This window comes from Glycine soja, chromosome 2 (genome assembly GCF_004193775.1).
Source record: "Glycine soja cultivar W05 chromosome 2, ASM419377v2, whole genome shotgun sequence".
Lineage (NCBI taxonomy): Eukaryota > Viridiplantae > Streptophyta > Magnoliopsida > Fabales > Fabaceae > Glycine > Glycine soja.
In genome coordinates, this window is record NC_041003.1 from 29,509,934 (window position 1) to 29,533,641 (window position 23,708).

General features: G+C 34.5%; 3 protein-coding genes across 3 annotated transcripts; 1 reads left to right on the top strand and 2 right to left on the bottom strand.

Annotated features, from left to right (window-relative positions):
* Window positions 1–5,283: 5,283 nt before the first annotated feature.
* On the bottom strand, window positions 5,284–5,634 carry LOC114374722 (uncharacterized mitochondrial protein AtMg00860-like). Its single transcript, XM_028332396.1, has one exon. The coding sequence runs from the start codon at window positions 5,632–5,634 to the stop codon at window positions 5,284–5,286; it is 351 nt and encodes a 116-aa protein (XP_028188197.1).
* A 1,560-nt stretch (window positions 5,635–7,194) lies between these two features.
* LOC114374741 lies at window positions 7,195–7,758 on the bottom strand. The gene is made up of 2 exons (XM_028332412.1): window positions 7,511–7,758; window positions 7,195–7,426 (listed from the first exon to the last, which is right to left on the bottom strand). The coding sequence occupies exons 1-2, from the start codon at window positions 7,756–7,758 to the stop codon at window positions 7,195–7,197; spliced, it is 480 nt and encodes a 159-aa protein (XP_028188213.1).
* A 1,822-nt stretch (window positions 7,759–9,580) lies between these two features.
* On the top strand, window positions 9,581–10,920 carry LOC114374753. The gene is made up of 2 exons (XM_028332422.1): window positions 9,581–10,363; window positions 10,720–10,920. Exons 1-2 carry the CDS (start codon window positions 9,581–9,583, stop codon window positions 10,918–10,920), a joined length of 984 nt encoding a protein of 327 aa, XP_028188223.1.
* Window positions 10,921–23,708: the final 12,788 nt, after the last annotated feature.

Here is a 23,708-nt window from a genome sequence, read left to right on the forward strand (position 1 = left end):
TCGAAAACAATTTATGGAGAGAGTGGAACCTGAAAACAATTTGTAGCAGCACAATAATCATGAGTTTAGGCTTATTTGGTAACAAAAGTCAAAAGTCAAGAATGTATGAAAAGTATCACGTACATAGATAGAAAGCCAAAAGCAAAAAGTCAGAAAAGCAACTATAAGTTAAATTGGGCCATATATCTCGGGATTAAAGAAAGTCTAAAAAAATCATTGGGAAAACATACAAATATGCTAATTTGGCTAGTCCTATTGATATAATGACCCTAACTGAACCTATAGATTAGCTCAAGAATTACATTTCCATGACTATTGCTAAGTGATACCAAGTTCACAAATAATAATTCAATAAGACAATTACACTTTTTCTTGTGTATGAAAAGTTGATAACATGTTTATTCATGTACTTGTATATGAAAAGATTGAAAGAGAAAAAGCATCTATGACAATAGTATGCAATTACACTTTTTCTTGCTTTTGTGATTAGAATATTAAAAAAGGGAAACAATTTAACAAAAGGGAAAATGAAATAGTTTATCCGTGATTGTTGCTTATAAAATTGTACAAGAACAGGTAATGAACAAAATAATTAGTATCATTTGTACACGATATGTCGCTTAAGTAATTAATTATTATATTGACAGAAAGAGACAATCATATGATTGGTACCAAAGGTAAGGTTCTTATTGCAGATTCGAATCTTTCCATATAAACTCAATTACCCCAACTTAATAGGGATAAAAGAAAACCATTTTAAGAAAATAAAAAAAATACATACTCGTCCACACTTGATTACTAAAGGGTACTCCATTCCAAGAAATGTTTCAATCAATGAGAATTGATCGAGACAAAGATGAATGTTGTTTATATTAACGAATGGACAAACTTCTTATATCTACTATAGAGTAACAACTAATTAAATATGACATGATTGAAACCACTAACAATGACTACAAAACATGATCCAGAATGAAGATGAAAATAGACCAAATTACACTTAAAAAATCATGAATGAAAAAATCCAACTACCACTAACAAGAAAAGGGAAGATACAAATTTTCAACAACTTAAGTATACTAAACTGTTAATGATTAGTGAAACAATTAAGAAATTGTTGATTCTCTGCATAATGTAAAGGTGTACTATCCTACTTAGTGGACAGGATAGAAAACAATACCATATGCAACCACACATCTTGGGCCTACAAAGAGTGGGAGTCAATACATATGGACCCAACACATAAAGATTCTACGATGAAATAGACAAATTGACATAGAATATCAATAAACAATGAAAAAGAATACAAATTTTCCCAAACTTTGTAAGGCACATTTCCTTCAAAACCAATTGTAAATAAGTATTTTCATGGTATAAGTTTAAAATACTCCGAAAGACAACCCCATGACCGGGAAATTGAACACAGAGTGATGTAGACTTCAGAAATTGACTTTTTCCTCATTTCCTTTATATTTTGCATTCTTTTAAATGGCTCACATTAGTTTACATGATGAGGACAACAAACAATTAGACTAAAAAAATTCAAGGGTGTAAACAAGCAAAACACATCAAAGCATAATCAAAAACAACTTAAGGGAAGATAAATCAGAATCAATAATCGACAGTACCCATCTCACGATCAGGAAAAACTGAAAAAACCGAATTAACTAATCACTTAAGGATCAGTCAAAGTAGAATATGATTAACTAGAAAAAGAAAATGAATAAAAAACATTTTTTTTCCAATCAAAATGAGTTGAAAAGAGAAATAAAAAGGTGGCTTTGAATCCTAGATTTTGACCAACTCCCAAAACTTTTAACACGAGATTGAATAATAATACTAATTACTAAGCGAAGGTAACACGAAACATTCACAAGTCAAAATGGCACCGACCCTTTTGAATGTCTTAAATCAAAAAGCAAACAAACAAATTGGAAGAAAAATAAAACAAATAGAGGAAAGACAGGAAAGAAGAAGAAGAAACATACTTTACCTAAAAAATGAGCTCCAACCACGGGAAGAAAGAAATGAGATGCGGATTCTCATTTTTGTCTAAATATCTTGAAAGGAGAAAGTGAAGCACCAGTCAGAAGAGGAATACTAGAGAAATCTGAGAATGAAAAGAAGGGTCGAGAGAAGGGCTGAGATTTTTTAGGTTTTTTCAAAATGATGTCATTTTGTAACTTTTTTTTATGCGAAAACTCAGGTTTTAAAAACCGGCTAGGTCTCTGAGTTTGCACAAAATCGGTCGAGTTATACCGGGCCAAATGCATGCCTGGTCCAATAACCAAACCGACCCGGTTATGCCATCGGATCCTGGTTGAACCGAATCTTTAAACTATGCTTCAAAGACTTCTTACTCCTGAGGACCAAGCCTGACCTTTTGACCATAAATTGCGCCTCTTTGTAATTGTAGGGAGGAACCTTGACTAAAGCTTTTTGTCCTACCAAGACTTCCAACAGCTGGTACCTCGCCTGACCTTCCGGCAATAAACCACACCTCTTTGTAATTATAGGGAGGAACCTTGACTTAAAGTTGTTCTCCCCTACCAAGGCTTCTTACTCCAAAGACCCTGGCTGACCTTTCAGCCATAAATAGCATTTCTTTGTATTTTGTAGATCTTTTTGTGTTTTAATCGATAATATACACTACAAGAAAATAGAAATTTAACAGGGATATCATAATGAGGGTTTATAAAATCGTTAGGAGTGAATGAAGTTAACAAGGCCTAATGTAACCTCGGTTAGTTACATGCAGTTATTATTAAAATCATAGGTAATTTCCAACGGTTTTAGATTAACCCCTGCCAATGTTAATTTTTTTAATTTTTAATTAATGTTTCATTTTTAACCCCTTTTTTTCACATTGTTTTTCTTGAACATCCTTCCCTATTCCCTTTGTCTATCTTTCTCAACCCTAACGCCTCCACTCTAGAGCAGTACTTCAAAGGAGGCGATGGCGATGACGCTACAGAGGGCATGGAGGAGGAGGGAGAGGTCGAGGGAGAGGGTGATGCGATCATCATTCTGGCTGGAGATGCGGTAATAGTGGAGGAGCACTCCTTGTGGAACTGCGAGAGGGACTGGACGCTGTCATCATTGAGGAAGTTATAGAGGACCATGGCATGGTCGCGCGTGAGGAAGACGTGTGTTATGGATGTTTATGAAACAAAGTAAATCCTAGGAAGCTATGCAATGATTCGAAGATTAGAGTGAAATTGTCCAGGAATTCCTATGGAAAGAAAGGAATCCGAGCTGAATATTATTGATTATAGAATCAATTACAATAAGGAGGATTCAAGAATGTAGTTTTTTACACAATAGGTGCGTAACTTGAATACCAAATTACCATTTATAGCAAGTAACTAATTAACTAACAACCAATTCAAGAACTCAGTTACAACTACCAAGGCTATATTAGTAATAACATAAGTAACTACGTTTCCCTAACATAGCCCTCCCCTTAAAAAATTCTTCTCCTCAAGAATCGAATTGTGGAAACCTCCTCTTCAAGTCATAATAGAACTCCCAAGTTGCATCCTCTTTAAGTTGATGTTTCCATTGAACCAAGACTTTTGTGACAGCTTGTCCCCTTCTTTTGAATGTCATTCGATCCAGTATTGCTGCTGGTTCTTTAGGCCCTACAGCTTCAGGAATAAAATCAGGCAGTGTTGGAGAATGAATGAATTGACTAATATGCTTCTTAAGTTGTGAAACATGAAAGACATTGTGAATTTTTGCATGATAAGGCAGCTTCAATTCATAGGCAACAACTCCAATTCTACTAATCACTGGATATGACCCAAAGTATTTAGGAGCTAGCTTCTCATTAGCTCTCGCAACAATGGAAACTTGCCTACAGGCATGCAATTTGACATAAACCAAGTCTCCAACAGAAAATTATCTTTCAGACCTGTGCTTATCAGCCACATGTTTCATCCTATTCTATTCTCTTTGGAGATGAAATTTTAAAACCTTCAACATCTCCTTTCTTTTTGCCAAACTTCGATCCACCAATTGTACCTTATTCACCAGGCAAATAGGGTAGATGAATAGGAGGGGACTGACCATATACTACCTCATATGGTGTAGTTTGAATAGTTGAGTGGAAAGTGGTATTGTACCACCACTCTGCCAAAGGTAACCACTTAGGTCATTGTTGAGGAGAATCAACACACATACACCTCAAATAAGTTTCTAAACACCAATTGACTACCTCATTTTGTCTATCTGTCTGAGGGTGATAGGCACTAGATAGTTGAAATTGCACACCCTGGAATGCCATTAATTCCTGCCAGAATTTGCTGAGGAAGATTGAATCCCTGTCACTTGTTATAGAAGATGGAAAACCATGTAGCTTGAAAACATGATCCATAAAAGCTTGAGCTACTGTGTTGGCAGTATATGGATGTGATAAAGGTATATAATGTGCAACTTTACTCAAACGATCCACCACCACAAAGATAGCTTGTTTGCCATTCAAAAGGGGTAGACCCTTTATAAAGTCCATTGATATGTGCTACCACACATGATTCGGCACAGGCAATTGTTGCAGGAACCCTGGATAAGCAACATGATCTTACTTACACACTGCTGCACAAATTGTTTGACATCCGAGGTCAAACCCTTCCAATATAGAACAACCTTGATTCTTTTACAAGTTGTAGTTCTACCTGAGTGACCTCCTGGTGTAGAATTATGAAAGCAATATAGTAATTCTTGTCTAAGTTGGAGATCTTTACCTACCACCAATTTACCCTTCCTCCTCAACTGATCATTAAGCCAAGTGTAATGCTTATGAGAGCTGCTATTTTCTTTCAATGTTGCAATAATAGTTGCCAATGAAGCATCAGAAGTCCAAGTGCTTTGAATCTTGTCCAACACATCTGTTTGAATTGTTTGGACCCTTAGTGCTTTGCATTCAATATCCTTCAACCTTGACAAGGAATCAACTGCAATATTCTCCTTGCCTTGCTTATACTCAATGGAGAATTCAAACTCCATGAGTTTGACAAACCATTTCTGCTGAAATGCAGTAGTCAATATGTGTTCTAGCATACATTTGAGGATCTTGTGGTCAGTTCTAATAACAAATGGCCTACTTAAGAGATAGTGTTGCCACTTCTGGACAACAAACACTACTGCAAGTAGCTCTTTTTCGTAAATGGAGAGGGCTTGCTGCTACTGATGCAACATCCTACTGACAAAGGCAATAGGATGATGTTGTTGCATTAACACAACACCTATGCCTTGACCAGAAGCATTAACTTCAATGACAAAAATCTATGTGAAATTAGGCATAGACAAGACAGATGCAGAGGTGAAGGACTCTTGGAGTTGTTGAAAGGCTATTTTGGCTGCAGGAGTCCACTGAAACTTGTCCTTTTTTAGCATTTCAGTCAATGGTCTGGCCATAGTACCATAATTCCTTACAAATCTTCTATAGTAACCTGCCAAGCCCAAAAACCCTATAAGTTGCTTAAGAGTAGCAGACATAGGCCAATTTTGGACTGCCACTATTTTGGCAGGGTCTGTTGAAACCCCTTCAATATATATAACATGCCCTAAGTACTCCACCTGAGGCACACCAAAGTAACATTTGGATTGTTTGGCTAACAACTGGTTTGATCTCATTACTGCAAAAACCTTATGTAAGTGTTGTAAGTGCTCATCCAAGGATTGACTATAGATGAGGATGTCATAAAAAAAACTAGCAAAAACTTCCTCATGAATTCTTGGAAAACAGTGTTTATCAGGTTTTGAAATGTAGCAGGGGCATTGGTGAGGCCAAATGGCATGACCAAGTATTCAAAATGACCATTGTGAGTTCTGAATGTTGTCTTGTAAATATCAGCAATATGCATTTTAACTTGATGGTACCCTGCCCTAAGATCAATCTTGTAAAAGATAGTAAAGCCGTGCAACTCATCCATGAGATCTTCTACCAAAGGAATTGGAAACCGATCCTTGATGATATTCTTGTTCAAGTCCCTGTAGTCAACACACAACCTCCCAGTGCCATCTTTTTTCCCAACCAACACTACTGGACTAGCATAAGGGCTGTTGCTAATTTGAATGATTCTTGAGTCCAACATCTCATGGATTATCTTATCAATGATATCCTTTTGTTGCTTGGCATACCTATAAGATCTTTTGTTGATTGGTTCAGCAGATTGCAAGAGAGGGATTCTATGATCATGCTCTCCTCTACTTAGTGGTAGTTGTGTAGGTGTCACAAACACATCTTCATATTGGCATAAAATCTATTCAATAACAGTGGGAATGTCCACCTTAGTGGCATGAGTTGTTAATGCCTAAAATACTCCACCTTCCATCCCTACTTGGATCATAGACAAGTGCACACTATTGTTCACTATTTTATCAAGAGTTGGGCTCTTGACTGATTTACAACTGCTTGGATTAGAACCTCTTAATACATGTCTTCTGTCCTGAACCATAAATTCCATACTCAGCTTGGTGAAATTCCAAGTGATATCTCCTAATGTGATCAGCCATTCAATACCCAGCACTATATCACAACATCCTAGGGGAATCAGCATGACATCTGAAGTGAAAGTGGTATGCTGAATTACCCAAGTAAAATTTTGGCCAACTGAAGATATTAGCACTTTTTTGCCATCTGCCACTGTGACTACTAGAGGTTTAAGATCTTCAATCTTGCACCCAATTCTTGCAACTACATGGACATCCAAGAAGTAATGGGTGCTGCCACTATCAATAAGTATGTGTAAAGGCTTTTTGTTGTATCTCCCTTTGACATGCATGGTTCTAAAATTTGGAACCCTTGTCAAGGCATTGACAGATATTTGTGCCTCCTCAAACTGTGTTGCAGCCCCCCTATATGGTTTTCTATCTCAACAGTGTCCTCCTCTATGTCATCAACCTCCATGAGGTGAATTTGTAGTTTCTTGTGTGTCAAGCTATGCTCCATAGAAAATGGCTCATCATAGAAATAATACAACCCTTTGGCCCTTCTTTCACTCATGAATGCTGGTGTCAAATTCTTGGTGAATCTTGGTTTGGTTTTCATGGACTTTGGTTCAGTTATTGTCGGTGGTTTAGGTTCCAACAAGGATTTGATTGGGACTGCAGGTTTATTCTTGCTAGGCAGTGTGGCTGCAGTACCTTGCAGAGCCGCAGATTCATACAATTTGGCTAGGTTATATGCTTTCATCATTGGCTGGGTTGAAACATACGAACCATCATTTGCACCTCAATTTTCAACCCTCCCAAGAAACAACTTAAGGAGTAGTTTGCTGGTAAATCCAATCGTGTCATGATGGCATCAAATTGCTCATGGTACTCACTAATGGTACCCTTCTGTCTCAAATTCATTAGCTCAGCCATAGGATCATCACAAGCATCCCCAAATCTTTCAGTCAAGATTTGAACATATTCTTCCCAACTAGGGAGGTGTTGAGACTAGAGAATTTTCCTAGATGCATGATGCCATTTAAGGGCTTTTCCTTCAAAATGCACGATGGCTAACTTGGTTTTAACTTCTGGAGGGGTTTCATCCATCAAGAAGTAAGTTTCGCATTGGTATAGCCATTCTTTCACATTATCCCCATTAAATCTAGGAAACTCAATTCTTGATAACCTAGTATAGCCAGCATAATGTGTAAATCGGTCACCTGAGGCCCCATTGCCATCGTGACGCCCTTGTATTGCCCGATTCTTCTGAGAAGAGCTGACATCCTCTTTGTCTTTGGCGACTAGCCTTTCGTCCAATGCCATCTTGAGTGATTCACTCAATGTATACTATAGGGAGCTTGCTAATTCTGCCAATTTTAGTTCCATTTTCTCAACAATATGATTTTCCAATCTTTCTTCCATCTCTCTCAGAGATGCTTGAGTGCACGTGGCTTCAGCCATTTCCCCAAGAAAAAAAAAGCTCTAGATACCAATTGTTATGGATGTTTAGGAAACAGAGTAAATCCTAGGAATCTATGCAATGATTTGAAGAATTAGAGTGAAATTGTCCAGGAATTCCTAGGGAAAGAAAGGAATACGAGCTGAATATTATTGATTATAGAATCAATTACAATGAGGAGGATTCAAGAATGTAGCTTTTTACGCAATAGATGCGTAACTTGAATAGCAAATTACCATTTATAGCAAGTGACTAATTAACCAACAACCAATTCAAGAATTCAGTTACAACTACCAAGGCTATATTAGTAATAACATAAGTAATTGCATTTCCCTAACAACATGGCGCATTTTTCTTGTTTGATTCAAATGGCATCTTTAGTGCACCTTTGCACTCCCTACTATTGGTTTCTACATTGGAAGTTGTTTGTGTGACCACGAGTGAGCTCTGAAGCATCCAATGACCGAGATAGCATTGCATGGTATGAAGCTAATCTTACATTTTTATTTTTATTTTTACTAAACCCTTATAAATGCCCGACTTTGTTTTCTTCTCCTATTTTGTAGCAACATATGGTGAAGAAGTAAATGCTAAGGAATTGTAGGTTTTCTAGCTTACTCGAATCCAATATGTTCTCATCATTTCAAATTGAGAATCTGAAATCTTTTTGGATTTCATGATTAGGGTGATGGAAACCTCATGCCTCCCTCTCTTCCCATGTATGCCTTTAGCACCACCACAACTTACACTGGATTTTGGTGCACTGTTGATGAAAGCAACATTGGAGAAATTCAAGGCATTGTTTCAAATTTTAATTATGAATTTTTCTAGATAACCTTGTTTTTACTTGATTGATCTGGGTTCTTCATCTCTTATTAATGCTTGTAGTTTCACTTAGTATTCTTTGGGTACTTCCATACTCATATAAATGTTAAAAGCAAAGACTGAAGGTTATCTTCTTAATTTATATACTCATTGTAAGTTTGATATTATTTTGCTTGATAATCTTACTACTAAACGATTGTTATTTTTTGGTTTAGGGTGACAAATACATTAGTGAGGAGATCATTCCTTGCAAGTACCTTGCCTATCAACCAAAACATAGCCGACAAAAGAAGAGTAAAAGTTATAAGCTAAGAAGCATGGACGCGGCACTTCAGCGGCATGTCCTGCATCGGACTCGCACTGGACATGAATGCGAACACGACTCCGGTGCGACGCGGTGTCAAGTGCTTCCGACGTCATCGGACACGGTTGGACAGTCGGACACGTGCGATTGGACGCAACCCAACAAGTGGACGCGAACACCTTAGCTATTTTTATTATTTATTAAAAAAATTAAAAAAAATGCTTACCAAATACGAACCGTTCTCATTCTCATGCACCTTCTTCTTTGTCTTCTCCTTGTTGTTTCCCGCAAGCGAACCAAACGCCTCCCTTGCTATACATCGTCGCCTCCGTTTCTCCGTGTAGGTAGGCCCTTGTTTCTCTTTTCTAATTTGCTCAGCTGCTCCATGTTTCTCTTTTTTTCTTCTGTGGAGAATGGAGATACAAAAGTGTTATTGCTTTTTGTTTGTTTTTCGTATGCGCTGCCCTTTCTAGTTTATTCTGGTATAATTCTTTTTGTTTATTTTTCACTTAGAAATTGTTTACATTGATTTTTATTTTTTTTAAATTGTTGTAGAGATGAGTGCTTCTAGTCCTAGTCAAGCTAACGAACAACATGATGATACCAAACATTTATGGACCTATGTTAGAAAGATAAAAGGTGTAGGTTGTGGTGGAAATTATGAGATAAAATGCAATATTTGTGATGTTACCTTTAATGGGTCTTACACTAGAGTGAGGGCACACTTGTTGAAGATTACTGGAAAGAGAGTTAGAGGTTGTCAAAAGATAACAAATACCAAACTTATAGATTTGAAGAAGATAGACAATGAGGCTACATTGAGGGTGAAGTCAAAAACAAAACCTGTGTCATTGCCTCCGGTTTCTACTCAACACCAAATGGGTACATACATTCTTGGTGTTGATCCAAAAAAGAGAAAGACATCAACTGTAGAAAGTGCCTTTAATTTGCAAGCTAGAGAGACACTTGATCATGAAATTGCTAGGATGTTTTACTCTTCGGGGCTGCCTTTTCATTTAGCAAGAAATCCTCATTATAGAAAGGCGTTTACCTATGCTGCCAACAATTATATCAATGGTTACCAACCTCCAGGTTATAATAAATTAAGGACAACATTACTTCAAAATGAGAGGAGACATGTGGAGAACTTGTTACAACCAATTAAAAATGCATGGAGCCAGAAGGGTGTGAGCATTGTTAGTGATGGATGGAGTGACCCACAAAGAAGATCTCTTATTAATTTCATGGCTGTTACAGGGAGTGAACCTATGTTTTTAAAGGCCATCGATTGTTCAAATGAGATAAAAGACAAAGATTTCATTGCCAAACATATGAGGGAGGTAATTATGGAAGTTGGGCCCTCAAATATTGTGCAAATAGTGACAGATAATGCAGTCGTTTGTAAAGCATCAGGTTTAATAATTGAGGCTCAATTTCCTTCTATCTATTGGACTCCATGTGTTGTCCATACATTAAATCTTTCTTTGAAGAACATATGTGCAGCCAAGAATACAAAAAAAACAATGTTGTTTATCAAGAATGTTCTTGGATCACCCAAATTGAGGAGGATGCAATGTTTGTGAAAAACTTTGTCATGAGTCACTCTATGAGACTATCAATTTTTAATTCATTCAATTCATTGAAATTGCTATCCATTGCTCCAACAAGATTTGCCTTCACTATTGTAATGCTCAAGAGATTCAAGCAATTGAAGAAAGAACTCCAAGAGATGGTCATTAATGACCAATGGTCTTCTTACAAGGCAGATAATGTTGCAAAGGCTAAATTTGTGAAAGATACTTTGTTGGATGATAATTGGTGGGATAAGGTTGATTATATTCTTTCTTTCACTAGTCCTATCTATGATGTTCTTAGAAGAACTGATACGAAAGCTTAATCTCTCCATCTAGTATATGAGATGTGGAATTCAATGATTGAAAAGGTGAAGAATGCCATATATCAATATGAGGGAAAGGAGGAGAGTGAAGGATCAACCTTTTATGAGATAGTGCACTCCATATTAATTGACCGTTGGACTAAGAGTGACACTCCTCTCCATTGTTTAGCTCATTCCTTAAATCCAAGGTAATTAACTCTATACTTTTTTACTTACATTTTTTTAGAATTACATAAATTTTAATCATGTATATATTTCTTTTTAATTGTAGATATTACAGTCATGAATGGCTAAGTGAAGATTTTAATCGAGTTCCTCCACATCAAGACATGGAACTCACTCATGAAAGAGTAAAATGCTTCAAGAGGTTCTTTCTTGATGTGGATGTAAGGAGGAAAGTGAATATTGAGTTTGCCAACTTCTCGGATGGAAGAGAAGGTTTTGATGATCTTGACTCTTTAAGTGATAGAGGTCAAATGGATCCAAAAGCTTGGTGGCTAATTCATGGCGTTAATGCTCCAATACTTCAAAAGGTTGCCCTTAAGCTACTTGCGCAACCTTGTTCATCTTCATGTTGTGAAAGGAATTGGAGTACGTATTTATTTATCCATTCTTTAAAGAGAAACAAGATGGCACCACATAGAGCTGAAGATTTAGTATTTGTTCATAGCAACCTACGACTTCTCTCAAGGAATACTCCACAATATCATCAAGAGGAAACTAAAATGTGGGATGTAGCTGGAGATGATTTTGGATCACTTGATGATTATGGTATTCTTGAAATTGCTAGTTTGTCTTTAGATGAACCAGAGTTAGAGGGTGTCTTTTTCAATGATGATGATCACCTACGGGGTGAAAGGCCTTAGATTGTGGAATTCTTGAAGACTTGAAGTTACTAATTCATCATCTTGCTTTATAATTTTTTTTGTAAAGAAATAAAGCGTACAAATTGTATAATGAGGTCTCTTAGTATTTTTTGTGAGACTCATTAGCGTAGGAAAAGTTCTTTTGAGATGATGATGAATATATAAATCTAGATTTTTAATTTAGATCTTTTATGCATATCGCTCATATTTAATTTTATATAATTATTTTATTTAATTATATATATATATATATATATATATATATATATATATATATATATATATATATATATATATAGTCGTGTCTATGTCCTATATTTTGGACATTACAAGTGTTCACGTGTCCGTGTCGTGCTCGATGTCTGTGTCAGTGTCGGTGCTTCATAGGTTATAAGAGGTAGAGAAATGTTTTTGGTCTCCCCTTATTGAATGTGTTTAAAAATTGATACCTAAATCAAGTATCCCTGAACCCTGGCTTCATTTTTAATATATTGAATGTCACAAAGTTTCATTAGTTATTTTCCTTGTGCATGCTATTCATGAAATCTTATCATGCTCTGTAAATACTTGATTTCGTTATTATTGTAGTCTTGCAGGTGATTTTCCTTTTTTGCTAATAGTAATCTTATCTCAACTCTATTATGATCATGCTTCATTTTAACTTAAACCAAATTGTACTGAGTTTGTGCTGGAGAAAAGGGATGACATCACACTTTTCAATTTCTTATGCAGTTGCTATATTTTTAGCTGCTTCATAGTGAATACTGTGTACATTTTGCTCTGTTGTAAAAATTATTAGACCACCTAAACCGGGGTACCTTAAAGATCTGCAATTGCATAAGGCCATAAAGCATTGTGAAGAAGCATTGACTGATAGCAACTAATCCAAGAATTGCATATCTTAGTGAAAATATAGAGGTAGTAACCGTTACTTTCAAATTTAGGCCATAATTTCTGAATTATCTTTGGGAACCTAAGAGGATGTTTGATTTGACTATTTTCTGTTTTCATTTTCACTGAAAATAGAAAATGGTGATGAAAATATGTTTGGTTGGATTTTTGAAAACATTTTTAGTGAAAATGAAAACAGGAAACAACCAGAAAATGAAAACAATAAAATTTCGTTTTCAGTGTTTTCAGTTGAAAACAGGAACCTTATTTTGGGTAAAATGAAAATGTCATGGCAAAGAATGTAATTTTAAGCAAATCTAAAAATACAAAAAAGACAAGAAGTCAATATATCATAAATTTTTCAGTGTTTTTATTCTCTGGAAACATAAAACAAGAAGTCAAACCAAACATGTTTTTAGAATTCTAATCTTTTGAAAATGAAAACAATTTTCAGAAAATGAAAATAGAAAATGAAAACAGAAAATGAAAATGCAAACCAAACACCCCCTAAATGTCTCAATTGACAGAATTCTTAATTGATTTATCATAGGTTTGAACCAAATATGCTAGCATTTTCAGGTTATTTTGGTGCGGGAGAAAAAAACATATGTGAGCTTGGTGAAATTAGAAAAAAAAGGTGGACAACATTACTTGTAAGACTACAATCTATTGACTTCTAATGAATACTGGATTTGAAATTGCATAAGTGCACTTGCAATTTTTAATTGATATACTTTAGAAATTGAAAATATAAGTGATGAGTCATGCATTCATGCAGAATTGACATCGTTGGATGAAGATAGGAACATTCAAATTTTAATTACATATTTTAAGACTAATTTGTCGAGGAAAAACATAAACAATCCAATCTTCATCAACCTATGTTTTAGTTAACTAACTGTGAACTTATTATAAATCCCTAATTGCAGGGAATTTTAATCCCTTATTCATATATTCTTTTTGATGTAAAAAAGGTGTCAAGTTTTTCCGTTTTCAATTGTGTAGAGTAAATTTCTTTCAAGAGAGTGGTGGATCTTCTAATTCTAGATAGCCATATTAAACTCACAAAACTATTTTATTTTTATTAACACCTAAAAGTTAGTCGTTGGAGCAACAACTACTGATTGGCTATGGTTGGCATAAAGAAGCTGATTAAGGCGATTGACGTGGCTAAATTAAGGTAAAAAGGTAAAATGACTGGGATGAACACTTGGAGTGATGCGTAGACTGATTTAGTGGGTGTGTAAGACAGTTTGACGGATAATGGAGCTGTTGAAGGGATGATAATCATGATCTCCTAGATTTTAGGAATTTTTAAGAATGCTTCAGCTAATGTAACTGCTAGTCGATCATTATAAATATGACCCGTTACATTGTAACAAACACTCATACATCAATACACAAAAAACCCAGTCATTTTTTCTGCCAATTACTTACGTTATCTCACTTATTTGCCTTATTTTTCTTATTCATTTAAAGTTCTTTATTGCTTTTAGCTGTTTATTGCTTCCCTTTATCGCAATTTCACATAGGAATAGCCTAATATAGAAACTCCAGTTCATTGATTGCTAGAAAGCTCTTTGGAGAGGACTAGGAATCTAACCAAGGAATAAAGTCTCTTCCTTGGGTCAATCGCCTAAAGGGAATCAACGCTTGCTACTAGTTGTTATCAAGGCTAAGGGAATTTAGCACCAACATAAAGTTGGCACGCCCAAGGGAACCCCAACTACATCACTAAGGTTTCTAACTCTTCCAGAAGATCATCCTTGGCATATGCAATTACGAATAGGGAAACAAAAGATGGAACCACTAGCTAGGCGATATTCCAACCACTGTGTTGTTCAAATAGGCGCTGGAGCTACATTGATAACTCCCACATTTGCAGTCAGTAATAACCTTATGGTATCCACGATAGCTACTACCAGTTAGTCGAATTTTATCCTGGAAGATTGTGCAGATAGTGATGGCAACACCCGCTGATAAACGTCAAATTTACCGTATTTTCATATGCAATTTGAGACATTTACTTGATACTTTAGGCTTTATTTTGAATCAAATTCGTTATGTTTTCAGTTTTTAGTATATTTTAGATAGGAATTACGATTTTAAAAATTTTGAATTTTTACAGAGAAATAGGACAATTTTACAAGGTAGCCTTGCTCAAGCGAGGTATAGGTTGCTCAAGCTAGCTCAAACAGAGAAGAAGATGAAATTTTACAAGAGATATCTCGCTTAAGCGAGGAGCATGCCAAATAATGCGTCCAGAAACTAAGTTAATTCAAAATAGAGATAATTATGGAGATATAGCTTGAAGATAAATGCAGAAAATCACTTGAAAGATGATAACAATAATTAAAACAGATTATATCAACTGAAAAGATAATTTTCTTGTATATATTATATTATTTTATAAATTAAGGAGATTATTTGTCTCTATTAAATACATTTATGATTCTATAAATAATGATTCTATAAATAGAGAGGTATGGGCAGCCACAAAGACAACCTCTACACAACACCCTTCATTGAAAAATCCCTTTCTCTTCTCATTTATTGTATTTCATGAGTGACTAGTTTCTTTCTTAGTTAGGAGAGAAAAAGATTGAATCTTGTTTGATGTAATTTTCTTACATTAATATATTGTTTGAGTTCATTATTCGCCTTCTATACTTAATGCTTTGTGAGCCTCTGCACCTCATAGATGATTCCAGGAATTCACGTGCACTTTGATGAATCTCGTTGAAACTCTAACTGAATGAGATACTTAATTTGAGTTATCTCTAGGGATAAAATAATCTTGATTAAGCGTCACTAGTTCCCAACCAATAATGCTTGCTTGTGTTGGATTGCCAAAGGATTGGGAATCCATGCAAGTGATTTAGGGTCTATCACCTAAGGATTAGGTATAAAGTACATTAGAGAATTGGGGATGAACGATATATCAACGTAGAAAGGAGAAGAATTGTGGTAAATAGAGGGATTTCGAGTACAATCTTAGCATCTCAATGTTATTGTTTCCGTCTATAATTATTATCGTGTCAACAAGTAACTTCTTACCTTTTCTTTTAATTTTTGTTATTAAATTTTTAGCACATTAATCTCTATAAAAATATATTTTTTATTTTCTGTTTTGATTAGTTTTAGGTAGTTTAAAATACAAAAACACAAAAATATCGTTATCCGAAAGGTTTTAATTTGAAAATTCATCCTTTACCCTTGGGAAACAACTTAAGCTTCAGTTTAGTACTACAATATTCGGTTACACTTGACCGACATAAATTCTAACGTAATTAAAAACGTTAACAAGTTTTTGACACTGGGGAATAATTGTTTGAAATTCAAATTAAAATCTTTTATATTTCATTTTATATTATCTTTTAGAGAATTATATTTGTAGATTGAGTAATTATCTTTAAATTTGCTAGGAAATTATCATAATTATTATCTTTCTAGATTTTATTTGTTAGGTTTTTATTTATATTAACTTTTGTCTTTATCTTATTAGATTTAATTGATTTATCCTTTCAATTTATCTTTTTAAATTTTCAGCGTTTGATTTTATTTCCTTTTCAACTTAAAAATATCAAAATATACATATAGATAAAGATATAATTTTGTTTTCTTATTTGTCATAAATTTATATTTTGAATATATCTTTCTAATTTATCTTTTAGAATTTCATCATTTAGTTTTTCTTACTTTTATTTTCCCTTTTGATAAATAAATTTAAAATAAAAAAGAAAAAATTGGACAAATATATTTCAATTTTTGTTTTATCTTCAATTTTCAGCATTAAATTGTAGTTTCTATTTTTGATTAAATTTTCAAAAAAAAATAATAATTATACAGTTCAGTTTTTAATATAGATTTATTTTTTTTTATCTTTTTTATATTTATTTTCCTAATTTTATCTTTTAATGTTCAACAAAAGTTTTTTCTTCCCATTTTAAATATTCAAATTCTCGAAAAATATACTTATAACCCCTCTTATTGAATTTCGAAAAAAAGAAATTGCCTATTTTGAATAGTTTAATATTCCTCTTATCTCTTAGATTTTATTTTTCTAAAAATATTTCTACTTACTCGTTTTAACTAAAAAAATTTATAATCGGAAATTTTTTAGGCTAAATACTTTATTCTTTATATAAATTTTCTATTTAGTTATTATCTAGTATTGTCCAAAAATATCACTTACCCCTTCTTTAGAAAGAAATAATAAATATTTTTTTTCTTTAGTATTGCACATAATTATAAAAATGGTTGAAGACCTAACCATGGTCAAATTAGAAGCCCGCCAAGGCATAGATATAAACGAACCTATTCGTCCATCGGATGCGGGAGAACATCAAGTAAATCTTCTTAGTCAGATCATTAATCTCTCTATAACACTCAATTTACGAGATCCAATACTGAAGAATCGCATACCACCCTTACGCAATTCCAACAAATATGCACATTAGTAAGAATAGCCGAAATCAAAGACAGTCACATCAAGATCCTACTTTTTCCCTTTTCATTAGGGGGAAGTACACTTGAATGACTCAATTCTCAACCAAACCATAGTTTAACCTCATGGGAGCAAATCAAAGACGATTTTTTCAAACAATTCTTTTTGGAATAAAAAATTGAAGCTATCAAGGAGAGGATAACTAGCTTCCAGCAAATGGCATCTGAGTCTTTCTTTGATGCATGGGAGAGGTATAAAGCTTTACTTAGGAGCTATCCTTGCCACAATTACTTTGATTACACCCAAATCTCCATGTTTATAAAAGGAACAATTGATGAATATAGAAGAATGATAAACACTTCAGCAGGAGGATACTATGTCAATAGAACTACTACCAAAGTAAAGAAAATTATAGAAGATGTAGCAGCTGTTGGACCTTGTGGCCTCAATAATCTTAAGAGGGATAGGCTTAGAATGCAGAAGAAGCAACAACACTCAATTTAACAATGTTCTTTAAACATGCAAGACACAATTGATTGCAAAATAAATAAGATAAGGGAAGAGAGAATGCAAACACAATTTTATACTGGTTCGGTCACTTCCCGTGCCTATGTCCAGTACTCAAGCAACCCACTTGAGATTTTCACTATCTTTGTAAAATCCTTTACAAAGTCTGAACCATACAGGATCAACCCATCCCTTGTGTTCAGATGCTTTACAACAAGAGACTCACAGTCTCTTAGCCAATCTCATTGAATAAGAAGAATGGAGGAAGAATTCTCTCTTCAAGAGAAGAATATTACAATGAAGATCATGTAAGAATCCTTATAGATTTTGCAAGTGTTTGGTCAAGGATTTCTTTTGAGAGAGCATTTGACAATGAAGTTCTTTTGGAATCTCTCTCATTGTCTTTTGAGAGGATAAGACATTTTTGCCAAGCAAAAACTCTCTCAATCTTTTGAGAGGATAAAACATTTTGATCAATCAAAACTCTCTCATAAAATTCGTGTCTAAGTCACCTATTTATAGGCCTTTGATGGCCATTCACAAATCTAATGAAAAGATGTGACTGTTGGCAGATTTTCTGAAAACTTTCCACTGGTAATCGATTACAATGTTTGTGTAATCGATTACACAATTATAATTTGAAGGGTTATGACTTTTGAATTTGAATTTTCAAAGTTCCGTTGCTGGTAATCGATTACAGACATATGGTTATAATTTGAAGGGTTATGACTTTTGAATTTGAATTCACAAGTGTTATGCAACAATTATACTGAGACTCAAGCCTATATGCAATGTGGTATCATATTAGTGAAAAATCACACTAGGACGCTTAGGAGTACATAACAAGACACACCACACAATGGGTTTGTCAGGTCACTCTCACTAAGTAAAATCATAAGGTGACCAGTCAGAGTCACTCTATTTTGTGAGAATGCTTCAACCATATGGGATCAACATAGGCTTAAAGGAGCACTCAAACCGAGTGTTTTTACCCCCAAAGCCTAGACTACGAAGAATCTGTTAGGGTCTCACCTTCCTAATCCAAGTCCAACCCCTAAAAATAATTTTTGCACGCAGACACTGCTCATGAATTATACAATACCCACGACCTCATACTTATGTTTCAAACACGTTTAACACATTACACTACAATTTAACATTTTAGGTTCCTAACTTGGAACCTTACATTTTTCTTTCAACACTTTGCTCATAAACATTTTTTTCAAGATAAACACCAGTCAAGTTATTGTATAATTCATAACTCACAACACAAGTAATATCACATCAAGTATTAATCATACACTTATTCATAATCATATCTCATGTCTACAATTTAACATCTCACAATTTAACTAACTACAAAATATACTTAACAAATAGATAAGCATGTATAATAACAATAATAAAACATATCTAACTTCAAGGCTTATAAATATATTTATATGTATTGATTATATATAACACACCACTATACAATTACATGTAATACTATATATATATATATATATATATATATATATATATATATATATATATATATATATATACACATATAATTTGAACGGTTAAACACATTGAATATACATAATTATAAAAATAAGAACATATTAAATATATTTATATATAAAAAAATAACAGTAAATATAAATATATCCTTAGATAAAAATAAAAAATGTATATGCATAATATATATAAATAACAATCAAAAGTTTATATACATATATACGTATATCTTAAATGTATTTTAACGAAGCCATGGAAATCCAACAATGAGAAACAATATTTGGATTTCAAGCATTGCACTATCATCACGGAAACTAATCATAATTTTTTTTAAGAATTACTTCAGGAGTAAAATACAATTTGATAGAATTTATTATTGGCAAAAAGGAGAAAATGCTATGAGCATCTAAAGAAGATCATACAATAGAAGAGCAAAAAGAAAACACTCCCCTTATGGTAAATTCTTCCTTGCTTAATTCATCAACTAGAAAAAGGCCCAATTTTTTTTAGAATTCCTACTCAACACAGGAACGCGTCAATTTCACAACAATTTCACATCAGGGCACAAATTGGTCTGTCAAACACAATCAATCTGTGATTTAAAACATAAGAACAAAATTACATTTCATAAAACAACCCAAAATAACCCAAAAATTGATCCTCTAGGGATCCCTACACGTGTTCATTCTAATCCCCAAGCGTGAGTAACTCATACCTTACCTCGAGGTAGTTGCTCAAACATTCTCCGTTAGCAATGGTGGCATTTCTGGTGCTCTCTAGAGCTCCTCCTCTGTTTGCTCTATTAGAGTTCTTGAGAGTCAGACAAAAAGGAATAGAAATGGTTTTGCAAAGCTGCTCAGGGTTAAAGTTCCTTTATATAGTGAGAGTTCTAATGACCTAATCTTATTTTTTATTATTTATTTATTTATTTATTCATTTATTTATTTAAAAGAAAACCAAAGGAACGGTTGTTACAGCATTTGCCCTCCGCAACACTGATGACAACATTAGAGGTATTCATGAATGGTCTTCCCTGAATTAAGGGGACAGCGGTGTCTTCTTTAGTATCCATGATGGCAAAGTCCACTAGTATGGTGAACCTCCCAACTCGTACAGGCATATTCTCCACTATCCAAGAGGAAATTTAATGAAACAGTCCATTAGTTGTATCGTCATACGAGTTGGTTTTATCGCTACCTTTCCAATTTTGTTTAGCAGAGATAATGGCATTAGGTTGATGATAGGTCCAAGATCAAGGAATGTTCTTCCCACTAATAGATTCTCAATTGATATAGGAATAGTAAAACTACCAGGATCACCTAGCTTCTTTGGATTCTCCAAGATGGCATTGCAATCTTCTTCAAAAGTCACTACACCATAGTCTTTCAAACTCTTCTTCTTAGTTATAAGGTCTTTTAAGAGCTTTGAGTATTTCAGCATCATGCCTTTGGCATCAGTGAAAGGAATGGTGACATTGAGTTGCTTAATCAAGTTTATAAGCCTTCTATATCGCCACTCCTTATCCTACTTTGTTGGTTTGCAAGGATACGACTTCTCACATGTAATTGCTTGTTTAGCTTCTCGTGTTAGTTGGCTCTTTGTCTTAATTGGCTCTTGTGCTATTTTTTCAACTATCATGTCCTCCTCTTGTATGTCTTCCTTCACTTTGTCGTCTACCTCCATGTCCTTTCTTACTGGCTCTTTAGTTGCTACCCCGCTTCTTGTTGTTACGGCATTGCAGTCAACTTTGTTGGCAATTTCTTTTATTTGCAGCGCTAACTCCTTTACTTGATCTTTTAATGAATTTATTACCTCCATGGTGTTCTCGAGGTTGGAGTAGAATGTGGTACCAAGGTTGAATATGGCTTCTTATAATGTTGTAGTGCATTCTCTCATGAATTTGGCTTCCTTGGCTACTTCCTCCATACAATAAGAGGTATGGTGGTTACCTCCACACTCTTCATACAAGAGAATTGGTTGTTTTGATGGTATCAACGGTCGAAGTTGTTTTACTATGCTTTTGGTGGTATCTTCGATGTCTTCTTTGGGAACGTCCTTTAGAGAGGCGCGGTTGCAATCATGGCCTCGTTCAATAGCTGCTGTGAATGTATGTATACATGATTTTGATGATGTCAAAGAAGAATCTAACAAGGCTGCTTCAAATGATAAGCATTTGCTTCAAGAATAATTCAAGATTGATTCAACAAACAAAGCCTTGTTTCAAGATTCACCAAAGACCAAGCCTTGCCTTAAAACAAAGTGCTTTCAAGACATGCAAGGCTCTGGTAATCGATTACCAGGAAGTGTAATCGATTACCAGAAGACAGGGTTAAGAAATAGCTGTTAAAAAAGGTTTTGAATTTGAATTTTCAACATGTAATCGATTACCATATGTCTGTAATCGATTACCAGCAATGGAACTTTGGAAATTCAAATTCAAAAGTCATAACCCTTCAAATTATAATTGTGTAATCAATTACACAAACATTGTAATCGATTACCAGTGGAAAGTTTTCAGAAAATCTGCCAACAGTAACATCTTTTCATTAGATTTGTGAATGGCCATCAAAGGCCTATCAATAGGTGACTTGGACACGAATTTTATGAGAGAGTTTTGATTGATCAAAATCTTTTATCCTCTCAAAAGATTGAGAGAGTTTTTGCTTGGCAAAAATGTCTTATCCTCTCAAAATACAATGAGAGAGATTCCAAAAGAACTTCATTGTCAAATGCTCTCTCAAAAGAAATCCTTGACCAAACACTTGCAAAATCTATAAGGATTCTTACATGATCTTCATTGTAATATTCTTCTCATGAAGAGAGAATTCTTCTTCCATTCTTCTTATTCAATGAGATTGGCTAAGAGATTGTGAGTCTCTTGTTGTAAAGCATCTGAACACAAGGGATGAGTTGTCCCTGTGTGGTTCAGACTTTGTAAAGGATTTTACAAAGATAGTGGAAATCTCAAGTGGGTTGCTTGAGTACTGGACGTAGGCACGGGAAGTGGCCGAACCAGTATAAAATTGTGTTTGCATTCTCTCTTCCTTTATCTTATTTATTTTGCAATCAATTGTGTCTTGCATGTTTAAAGAACATTGTTAAATTGATTGTTGTTGCTTCTTCTGTATTCTAAGCCTATCCCTCTTAAGATTATTGAGGCCACAAGGTCCAACACTTATAACTATGCACGATCATGCGACAACTGTCAACGAACCGACAACATATTTAGATGATATGAAATGACATTACAAAACATGCAGGAGGTAGAAGTCTTTGATTGTTGGGGAATTGATTTTGTTGGTCCCTTACCATCTTTGTGTCGCAATGAATATATCTTGGTAGTGGTGGACTATGTCTCAAAGTGAGTGGAAGCAATTGCTAGTCCAAACAATTATGCGAAGACGATGATTAAGTTCTTAAAATGAAAAATCTTTGTTAGGTTTGGAATGCCTAAACTCTTGATTAGTGATGGAGGTACACATTTTTTAAATGCTCAACTCTGAAAGGTCCTTTAACACTACGATATTTGACACAAAGTAGCATCACCCTATCATCCACAAACAAATGGACAAGTTGAAGTTTCAAATAGGGAGATCAAGAGGATACTAGAATAGACCGTAGCTACTTCAAGGACGGATCGAGCTGCAAAGCTTGATGATTGCCTATGGGCATATGGAACAACCTTCAAAACACCCATTGGCATCTCCTTGTTTCAAATGGTGTATGGAAAAGCTTGTCACCTACCAGTGGAGTTAGAAATAAAAGCTCATTAGACCATGAAGTTCCTCAACTTTGACTTTACAACATCCAAAGAGAAGAGGAAGGTACAACTACAGGAACTTGAAGAGATTCTCCTCAATGCATATGAATCATCCAAGCTCTACAAAGAAAGAACCAAGAGATACCATGACAAAAAGATCCTCCATAGAGTATTCAGGCCCGAACAACAAGTATTGCTCTACAACTCAGGATTAAAGTTATTTCATGGAAAATTAAAATATAGATGGAGTGGTCCCTATACTGTCAAAGACGTTAAGCCTTATGGAGCTATAGAGATAGAGGATGTGACACCTTCTACCCCTCACATATATATTAATAAAGGAATAAAAATTCAAATATTAATTAAAAGTATTTTTAAAACATTTTTAAATACAAGCTTTTCAAATGGGTAAAAGGCTCACATTCACTTTCTTCTACATCATATTCAAACTTGTCCAAATAAATAATAAAGTCATCTCGACTCAAAGAAAGTCATATAAGTCTCATACAATTAATATAGAACCTATATCCTAATGTCACATCCTATCAGAGCGTGGTGTTCCCGTGTCCTCTAGCATGAGGTTCTTCATAGTCATCCACCTATTCGTCTGCTCCCCCGAACACAAGTTCAAGATCATCACAGGATCCAAACACAACAACACACAGGGAGTGAGTTATCACATTCCTAGCTAATAGAGAAACAAGACAATTAAATATACATATTATATAAATGAGATACCACTTGCTTAAACATAGCTCACGTAACTTCACCACTTCGTCATTCAAAATTCATTTTTCAATTATCAATCACATTA